Below are 11120 nucleotides of genomic sequence, written 5' to 3'. Positions count from 1 at the left end.
GAAATACTACTATCTACAGAACTTTTTTGAGATGGTTAAATACAGTCTACACCACCTTCCTACAACCTTCCCTGAGATATACAAGGAGTTCGAAAATCATCAAGACGAAATCCTTGATCCACACGACTATTTAACCGTGTGTAATCTTACTGAGGGATTACGAGGGTAAAGATTTTACAACGGGCATCAACTGTGGAATTTAGGCCATCAACTGGAACGCTTGGGCCAAATAATATCCTTGTAGTACTTTGAACTTGAGATTCCTAAAGAGCAAAGCCCAACTCAATATTATTACCAGTTGGAGGGCCCACTTTCAGAGAGAATTTGTAAGGGTGAACTGATGTTACAGAACAGAGGCAACCACACTTACCAAGTTACCAATAGGGTAGCTGAATTTTGCTGCCAAAACAAGTTGCAGTTACAGTAACTTTGTATTTTAGGAGAGATTTCAGTTCATTATCTGTTTAATTTTGTGTTGATAATGATAGGGATCATGGAGCTTTTCTGGGAGCGGCCACTCAATCTGGGAAGGTCTTTTCTAAGGAGTATGCAAAACTGGTGGCAACTGCAGTGCGCTATGGTCAGCAAGAAGGCTTTGATTGTATAATCATTGATGATGGATACACTAAAACCATTACCTGCATCTTGGGAGAGGAGGGATTCTCTTATGATTGGAAATGGAGATAAATTGGGAAGAATATTAGAAGTTGTGTTAATTTCCTCTTCTTTTTTGACCATGAGTACTAGTTGGTAACCGGGTATGTAAGGGGTGTAAAATTATATCTCTACATAGGCTCCATCTAGGTGCCATTAGGATTTTACAACTCCAATTACAAGTTATTGTATAGGTTATAAATATTCACTCTCTATTGTTCATAACGGAAAAGTGTAAAAAAGTTTGATTTTAAACTCGGATGACATTTGAAGTGACGTTATTCTTTAATTTAAAGAGGGAGGTCACTTCAAATGTTGTCCGAGTTTAAAATTGACTTTATAAATAGATACGTCCGAACGTTTTTTTTGTTCAGAAGTGTGTTCAAGTGTCATCCGGGCTATTTATCAACTGATAGCGAGATGGAGACTTCCCCACCCCCTCTATCAACTAATAATCTATTACCTACGGCTTAACATTCCCATTAGATAGAGTTTTTTGACACTTAAGATGTAAATTTTCCACTCTATACGGTTTACACCTCCCATTAGAGATGCTCTAGCAAAAATAATGGACTAGCCTCGTGGGCCAAGGGACAAGAAATTAGTGAATACTGCATACATGACCGAGATTTTATCTCTAGTTTTGTTGTAGTTGCATTAACTACTAAAAGACATGGTAATATTTTATTTTTCATGCGGTGATCACCTTAGTCCTTAGCTATTATGAAGCAAGCGTCCAAGGCAAATATGAAGGCAAATGGTTACATGTTGTTAGTCTTGCTTACATGCCCGGATGGGTGTTATGTTCATAACTGTTTAAGGCTAATAGCATAGTGTGTTGTATGAAGAATCCTCCATCTAATGATCATACTCTTAGGGAGGTATATAACTCTTCCAAATTTAATCAACAGGTAACGGCTTAACCCCATAGCTTGTTCCAAAAAAATAAAGACCTAGTAAGAGAAATAAAATATCCCAAATGAGGAGAAATATAGGAGAAAACAAGAAAGTAGCTAAAAGAAGAATCAGGGTATCTAAATTCTCAAGGAAGCATACCACAGACAAGGTCAAGTAAAAGGGAAACACATTGCCCCGAAAATTACACTCTGACAATTCATGTATCTGCTTTCTTTGGAAAACGTTACCAAAATCCCTTTACAACTCATCAGAGACATCTAGCTGTTAAGAACTTAAGAATACTGAATACCTAAATCCCTGTACAACTCAGAGATCGACCTCTAGTGCAGCCGTTAAGAATTGCTAGTTTATTATTTATTGCCATTAGCAATGCCCAAAATCTAAAACCCCATCCCTTTTTTTTTTTGTGTGCTGTGCACCAAATCTTTTTAACAGGAGGAAGCAGTAATTCTCTTCTAAGAGTAGCTAGATGTCAAATGAACTTATTACAACGTTACGACACACCTTGTAGAGCTGATTGCTTGGCGATGTGCTTTCTTCAGACAGAAGTCCTTACATCATACGTCCTAGGCTCAGCTGAAGTGCACCAAAACAAATCCAAGTACGCCTGAACACTAGTCTTAAAAAGTGAATGGCTTTCCCCCGACTTAAACAGGTAATTTTATGATAAATTTCAGCAACAAACTCAGGTAACAGCACAACAGTACGTATCCTATGTTCAAAATTTTGGGTGACGATACTTTTCCCAGAAGCCAGTAAAACCCGTTCCAAATGGTTTTCCAGCTCAGCAATCTAACAACTGATTGTCCCGACTACAAACAACTTTGATGCTTAGGCTAAGTCCAATTTGTGCATATAGTGCCAAACACTAAATATCAGATTTTGATCCAATAGTCTAAAACATACCACACTAAATATCACGGACAAAAATCCAATGGTGCCAAAACGCTTTGACCCGGCAACACTATCGTCCAAAAAAAAAATTTTATATAAAACTAGATAGCGTCAAGTCTAATGGCGGTCAAAGAGTCCCCAAAAAAAAAAAAAAAAAAAACCAGGCACTTTGAGAATGGCGGCTAAGAGTCCAAAAAAAAAAAATTTTATTTTTTTTTTTCCACGCCTAATGGGAATGGCGGTTTGGAGAGTCCCAAAAAAAAAAAAAAAAAAAAAATCCTACCCGTTGAGAGTCCTAAAAAAAAAAAAAAAAAAATTTTTTTTTCTCACACGCTAGGAATGGCGGTTGGAGAGTCCCAAAAAAAAAAAAAAATTAGGCATTGGCGGTTGTGAAAATAACCATTGGGTTGGGAAACGCTAACCCGCTAACTGTATACACTATGCTATTGTGGTTTAGCGGGATGGCGCACCAAACCATTGGACTTAGCCTTACAGGAACTTTTCCCTATATCCGTAAAGCCACAGTGCAGAAAGCAACACTTGTCTGATGGCCAACCCTCATAATCAGATCCAAATGTGCCAAACAGACACAAAGCACAACCTAGTCAAATTATTTTTTGCAGCCAATTTCACCTTGCACGAAACAATCTCATAGTCTCATAATCGTACGCACAAACGTACAGTACGCCTCAAGTTTTACCCTTCTATTTTAGCAATATGCATTTTAAAGGGGCAGTTGGGGAAACAAATGTATACACTTTGGGGTTTCTCAGGCACTGCTTAAGATGCTCTAACAGAGGAATATATTATATCTGGATTACCAAACAAATACCACAATGTTCTCTTTCACCCTTTCAGAAATTGTAAACAAACATATATTTATGTCCACTGACAATTATTCTCTCCAACTACAAACTAAGTGGGATTTGACAGCAAAACAGAAATATGGATAGGAACTCATCAACAGTTTATTTGAACTCACAGTTTTCCTGACAGCATAAAGTAATTTTAAATATAAAGATACACATTACTAAAAATAAAAGCAAATTCGACAGACGCTTGACTCTAGACAGAAAATAAAAGTAGCAAGGGCATACCATCTCCATAAACGAAACCCAATACACAGATGTACCAAGTCATTCAGCTGCTGTCGGCATTCCTTCGCGGTTTTTAACGATTGCAACTACATCCATATTCCAAACAAAATATATGAACTTCCTTTAGTCACCCTTCTGCAACTGACTGCATGTTGTACGGTGGTTGCTTGATGTTAATTCTGCTCAGTAAGAACCCAGTCCCAATTCAAAATTCCGTATCTGATACTGACCAATAGAGACTGATTGGCTTCAATTATCCTCAATGTACTGATTCCAACGTATTCTGATTCGCTCTTTACCTTTTTGTCTTAGTAAAATGCTACTTCATTCGAGTCTCTCCATCAGTATATTATCAATTGTATCATGTATGAGAAACCGATATGAATACCACAGATTGGCATCGCTTTCAATAGAGCTTCTCCATTAACCTGTGGCGGAATTTACAGAATACCATTGTTGTAGATCGTGAAAGAAGCTTTATGCTGACTCGCGTGAAAGTATATAAATCCATATACCAAAGAAGTGAAGTTTCATGTAATTTTTCCAAATCACGTTTACTGATTCAAAGCAGGTTAAGGGCTGAATCCAAACATGTAACCCCTGACAAAACCATAAGGATCTATTGGATGATCCAAACAGATACTTCATAATCCAAATGTAGATATACCCAGGAAAGTGAACATATGGTGCAAAAAGGAACCTACGACTGCATCATCGAGCCAGAAGGAAAAGCAACTTCCAGGTACCATCTTGTGGACACTAGTCTCAAGTAATGATACATGTCAACCCAACCTTGCACAACTGAGTATTACTTATGAATATCTAATAATATCCTTGAAGGAATTTACCGTTGGCCATGCTGAAAGCATAACCCAATACCTTTAACTTTCTAAAACAATTTAAAAACCATATTTTACCACACTAACCTAAATTTGCAAAAAGAGATCCTCCTTCCTCATCTTTCGTTGTCAACTTCCACTCTATTTACGACTCCAGGATCTCTTCTCTTACCTTAACTAACTTTTGACGGAAATCAAGTACCAGGATTGGTACCTGCATCTCCACCAAACCCAATGGTAATAGTGATCGGCTGCCAGTCATTTGCATGAACTACAATCCACTTCTTTAAAGTAACTACAATATTCAAAATCTGAAGTATGTCACCCAAAGCTACATCTTTCAAGCTCAAGCAAGAATTCTTCAATGTAATAGCAGCTTCATACCTAATATAAAATGACAGGCCTTTCAATTCAGAAACACAATCTTAGGGAACAAATCAAAATGTAATACTTAGAAGAAAAGAAAAGCATACCTGCAACGAGATGCACCCAAATCATTCCGTCCAATAGGAGTATTTAGAAAAGTGTAGATTTCATCCCATATTGGTTCTGTGTATAGCGTGGTATCGCTACCTAATGGGTTTACACACTTCCATAGTGACTCATTCCTGCCAGTATAGTATTTTAGCAGCCCAGCCTTACGTTCCACTACCATATGATGCTCAATAGCACTCTCTAGGGCCTTCTTAACATCCATATTCTGATGTCTGGGATCTCCGTAACGAATACAATCAGTAATATTTGCTTTAGTTGGAGTCATCTTATCATTTTTTAAAGTATTCAAGACGAGTAAAATAACTCCCATAATGCCTTGGACATATGGTGAAGGTTCTGGGGAACCTGAAGTCCCCCACACAGGAATGGGATTGATACCCATTGCAGAGGAAGATGGAGGTGGAAACTCTGGTCCACGAGGGTACCTATTGTTCTGATTGCCATAATAAAATGGTGGGTTGCTTTGCACAAAATATCCATTACGAGGGCCATTGGGGTTCGGGGGATTAGGGGACTCCACAAAAGAACTTGGCCTCTGCTCTCGCTCATTTCGTTGTTTAACTTTGGTCTTATGAACTCTATTGGGATTCTCAGATACACTTAGCTTACTGAAATCGGAGATGTTTGTTCCGGGACCTGAGTTAAAAGTGGGACCGTCAGGTATGAAAGGTGCCTGATGATAACCCTGATTATGCGTATTTGGTGATGGAAAAATATTGCTAGGGAAAAATTCAGGTCGCAATGGCATGTTGTTTGGTATTGGCAGCTGAGAATACTGGTGTTGGTAAGGGGCAGTTGTTCCATTGCTCCAAGACGGACCGGGATTAGATGGAAAGGCATTGAGAGGCCCATTTGACAGGGGCTTACTGGCACCGAAAAACTCGTGAGGAGCTGCTCCAAAGCTTCCATTACTTTTGTTTTCTTGTATCCCTACTGGTGCACTAGCGGCTCTCAATATACTGGGTTGACTTGGATATTTACGAAGCTGCTTCCCTTTCTGTTTATTTTCAGCTGCCTTTCCAGTACTAACAAATTTTTGGTTTCCAAAGGAAGTGTCGGTAGCAGAATCCAAAGACTGGTTAGATCCAGAAAGTTGGTTGTCAGTAGCAGAAATATTGTTATTGCTGCTAACCTGTGTTACTTCACCATTTGTTAGTGGTGGTCCTCCAGCAAGAAGGCTACTCCAAAGCCACACACTCTTTGCTGCAGCAACAAGCGGTGCAGATGCATTTGGCGGTTGTGCTAACAGAATATTATACCTTCTCATTCGTAACTGATGGAGAGCATTGGAAAAGTCACGGTCACCGGAAATCAACAAATAATTTGCAGGGGCAGGATTGTCAACTGCCCAAAAGAGCATGTCCACAAGAATCTTTTTATCACTAGCATCTTTAGCACCTGCTCAAACAGAAAAAGTAAATATCAATTTCTTAGACCTCAGAAAAAAGAAGAAGAATAATAATGAGAAAAAAAAACAAACATACAATTCAAACCCCACAAAAAAGATAGAGCTTTGAACGAAAAATAACCATACATATCTTATTTCAAACACATATAATCTAGTCTTCAAAGACTTGAGAAAAAGACAGCAACTGCTTCACATATTTCAAAAGATAGTGTCCCCTGTGACCAGAATATGCATCTGAGAGGAAACAAGGAGTTTACATGTCTGAAATGACACAATGATCTTACTGAACAATACCGAGATTTTCTCTTATGTATGACCCAGACTTTAAATTGCAGGGTAGCAACAAGTTTTCAGTCCTCATTCTTAAAATTCCCTACTCAGACAAAACAACTAGCAAGTTCTGCACTTTTTTATAAAAGTATAGTTTATTAGGGTGTTTGTGGGGATTTAAATCTAGGTACGTGGTAACAACTCCTATAAATGTTACCACTAAGCAAGCTGAAACCAGTAACGGCAACAATCTTTCTTATTTTTCTTACCATCACGAAAGTCAATATCAAACTAGAACCAATAGTTACCAATCAACAACCATATCTAGTTCAGTAGTTCTCATGTATTGTGTAACCTCAAAACAAATCATATTCTTTATTTTCTCCCCAGTATAAGTTTCATTAAGCATCATATAAAAAACACAAAAAGCATATAAAGTGTAATAATATATCTATCACTAGGCAGTCATATACTGAAGATGAATGAAGCAATACCAACACAAACAGATCCGATCAATAAAGATGGAATTTTTATGAATAAAAGATAAAAAAAATTACCAGCAGGAACGTGATTTAAAGTGATGCCGGTAGAATTAAGAGCATGTTGAACTTGAGTATTAATCCGATTAGTATCACCATAAGCAGAAATAGTAGAAATTTGACCACAATAATTCATCCTATTTAAAGATGATCTTATATTTTGTGCTATTGCATGTGGATCACATCCTTTAGGTACTTGACAATTCTCTATGTCCCACCATACTGATATCTTCGCTTCTACATATTGCTTCTCTGCTCTTCCCTCTTCTCCTCCAGCCATGCCTGCCCCTCTTTTTTTTCACTCTGGACTTCTGGAGAGAGGAGTGGAAAAAAAAGGTAATGACAAGGTTTTCAAAGGAAGGTACTTTTTATTTATTACTAATTATTGAGGAGGATTCTATTCTAATCTAACTTTATTTTTGGTATCTAACTTGAAGGACAAAAAAGTTTGAATAGCCTTTTATTATATACTTTTAAATAGGTAGATGCGTTTGTAGAACGAGTGAAAACCAGCCGCGTGTACAATAGAACGGTGTTTCTCTTGTTTTCTATTTTGTGAACAAATGCCTTCTATCTTTCTCATATGATTGAATTAGTGGGGAATGCAAGGAGTGTAAAAAAAAACCGCTGACCCATCATCTGCTGACCCATCATCTGGTAGGGTATCCGGTCTTCACCCGCCACCCAAACCCACACCGACCCAAAACAGACCCGCCCTGCCCCACCACCGTTTTTACGCGGTTGGGCTATGGGTGTAGGTTCTATGCTCAAATCCGACCCGTCAAACCGTCCGATCTCGCATTCAAAAAGTCGCTGACCCAACCCCATTGACGATTTCAAGACTTAACTCTAATATTTTTGTATTTTGTTTATATTTTGTTTTAACTTTTATAAGAATTTGAGAGATATGAACACAAACTTATGAGTTCAACATCAATTTCAAATATTCAAGTTTGAACATTTGGCAAATAAATATCAAAAGTTCAAATTCAACTTTCGAATTTTGAAGAAAATGAATCATTCATCCTTGTATTAATTTCGAATTCTTTTAGTTTATATTTTATTGTTTTGTACCATGGATCCTCGCTCCCATCTTCATTTTATCATGTTATGGAAAATAATCAATTTACAAATGGTAAATCACGAGAAAGAAGTTTCAAATTTGCAGATATGGTTTTGGATTCAAATTCAAGTTTTTTTATATTTGTTTATTTTGTATTGATTGATTCTTTTTTTTTTTTCTATGTTGTGAATTGGAAATATATTACTTGCAGAATTAGAAAGTTTTTTTTTAGGTGAAATTGGGTTCAAATGATAATTTTCACCCGACCGATGACCACTTAAAACCCCCCATAAAGTGACCCAACAACAGTTGGGTGATGGTACAAGACATGACACTTCAACCCGCCTCCCACCGTTCTGAGACCACTGGATTTGTATCTCCTAGACCCCCGCCTCCCCATCACTATTTGACCATGGGTTGACCCCCCCCATATTACCCCTAGGAGTACCATATCAACTGCCACTAACTCTATTAAAGTTCTGGATCCTTCTCCACTTTAAATTATATATAAATGCTTGAATAATATTTTTTTTGTTTTTTGTTTTTTTTAATTGTAAATCAGAGTGTTTTCTCACAAGTATTAAATATTAAAGTGATTTTTATAGAATCAAAACATTTAAACTACAAAACTAATCTCATAAACAATTGGCATTTCGGGAGAAATGTTTCATTCAATCATTTTAGACCGAGATGGAATGAAACATCCCATCCCCACATTCTAATTTAACAAACGAGATCACTTCATCTTGTCCACTAATCTCTCCCCCCTTTCCCCTCAATGATTCCCCATCTATCACACCATGTCAAGAGCGTAGTAGATGGTTTGGAAAATGCTGAATTACTAAAAAAAATGGGCAAATTAAGATAATCATCCTTAACGACTCAAAATATGGACGAGGATGACGAAATTGAGCTTGGATTTAACTTTCCACCACATTGTGAAGTTGACCAACACCCACCATTAGCGACAACATCCGTCCAACACATAGCAAATATATATAGTGGCGCAATCTCAAGTAGGTTTTATAATTTTATGATTTATTTATGATTATTTTTGTTAGTTGATATCAAGTTTTGTTGTTGAAATTATATTGTGTTGAATAGTTTGTTGTATTGCATGTAAAATAAATGTAGGCAATACACTTATGGAAAGTGCATTGCGCATTTTCAAATGTCATGTCATGGTCGCATTATTTGAGATTGAAGATGGATCCTAATTTTATCACTGTTACTAGTATTATAGCTGCCACACCATTTGAAAACTTGTTAAATTCAAATTTGGGACAAAATGATCAAACGTTGTTGTTTGGGATAGTTGAGCGGTGGTGACAATCTACCCACACGTTCCATTCCCATGGGGTGAGCTTGGGATTACCCCTCTTTATTTTACTATATATGCTCACGGGTATCCTTATTGGTTATGGAGATGTCATTCATTTTGATGAAAATTTGGAGGCTTTTACTTCTGCAATGAGTTTCTTCGAAGGTTTTGATATTGTAGAAGATGAAGAGGAATATATTTTGTTGATATTATCGGCTGAGCAATTTAAGGGATGAGGTATAAACATGAGTTGGTTTTACTCCGAGATACTTAAATAGGCTAAAGGAGAAGCCGAGGGACTATCACATTGGCATTGAGTCAACCGAAGAATATGTACGTGCCTTCCTCTTTTACTTTGTTGCTGCGCAGTACTACTTTGAAACTCTAATAGCTTCTTACGTGTCGGGTGGATGGATGTTGTCTTAGACGTAGAAATGATGTGGGATTATGACTAGGGCTGGAAACTCTAATGTTGTCTTCTTACGTGTCTGATTCTCACTCAAAACTCTTTACCATATTAGGATCCATCCGGATTCAGATCGGATTTCGGATATCCATATCCATTAAAAAACACCAAAAATACACTATTTATAACACCCCGCTTTTTTCTATTTTCCTAATACAATAAATAATAATAATAATAATAATAATAATAATAGATAAAAATAATATGGATAAAGATTAGAAAGAGATAAGGTAAAGAGGATAAATCCCATTCCCTATTTTTCGGGGGTTTTGAAAAAAAAAAGTTTACATGGAGAGTTTTAAACAGGGAGAGAGAGTTTTACACACAGTGGAAAAAGGAGAGAATAGCGAAGATTATTGTGATTGCTTTTGACGATTGTTACGTGGCGTTTATTGTTCTCAAGTTATATTCATTCACGCCGCTCGTAAACACAATAGAGGTGAGTTTTTATTTTAATTTTTATTTTATCGAAAGGTTTCTCTCGAAACAAAAAGTTTATATATATATATATATATATATCCATTAGAATGCTTAAACTACTATGTAAGGATATATACTGTGTAAGGATTAGAATGCTTAAACTACTGTGGAGAAGTTATATTCAGTTCTGTACCATTTTATTGTTCTTATTCTCTATCAAATTGTCTGTATGCTGTTGAACAAAAGTGTTGATAATAATTCGAACTACTTGTCTAAGCTAATAGTTATATACTGCTGAAAAATGTTTATGCGAAATAAATTGAGTTTTGCAGGTTATTATGTTGTAGTTGATTTGGTTGGTTGAATTGGTTGTTGTTTGATGTTGGGGAATATATATATATATGGGTGGTTGTTGTTTGGGTACTGTTGAAGTCGCCCATATGATGTTAATGGAGGTCGAGATCGATTTTAGGGTAAGTGATGGAATTGAAATTTGTTATTGGCAAAGAGTTGGGTTTTTTTGGGGGAGAAAAACCGCACGGTTTTGGTGTGGTGGGGAGTGAGATTGGTGGTGGTTGTTTCGATGGTGGTGTGGGCTGATGGGAAAGAAGAAGGTGGTAGAAGACAACTTGTAGTTGTAGTGGGTTGGGCTTTAGTTTCTTTTAGTTGGGCCGAATTAGACTTGTGGGCTTGAGTTGTTTTAAGAAATAGAACTTGTGGGCTTAAGTTTGTTTAG

At 36.9% G+C, this 11120-nt stretch overlaps 1 protein-coding gene across 1 annotated transcript; it reads right to left on the bottom strand.

Annotated features, from left to right (window-relative positions):
• Window positions 1–3412: 3412 nt before the first annotated feature.
• Window positions 3413–7542, bottom strand: LOC147481066 (Putative endonuclease or glycosyl hydrolase). Its single transcript, XM_086580280.1, has 3 exons — window positions 7133–7542; window positions 4876–6295; window positions 3413–4786 (listed from the first exon to the last, which is right to left on the bottom strand). The coding sequence occupies exons 1-3, from the start codon at window positions 7392–7394 to the stop codon at window positions 4597–4599; spliced, it is 1872 nt and encodes a 623-aa protein (XP_086436406.1). The 5' UTR covers window positions 7395–7542; the 3' UTR covers window positions 3413–4596.
• Window positions 7543–11120: the final 3578 nt, after the last annotated feature.

This window comes from Coptis chinensis, chromosome 8 (genome assembly GCF_015680905.1).
Source record: "Coptis chinensis isolate HL-2020 chromosome 8, ASM1568090v1, whole genome shotgun sequence".
Lineage (NCBI taxonomy): Eukaryota > Viridiplantae > Streptophyta > Magnoliopsida > Ranunculales > Ranunculaceae > Coptis > Coptis chinensis.
This window is presented reverse-complemented; position numbering and strand designations above follow the sequence as displayed.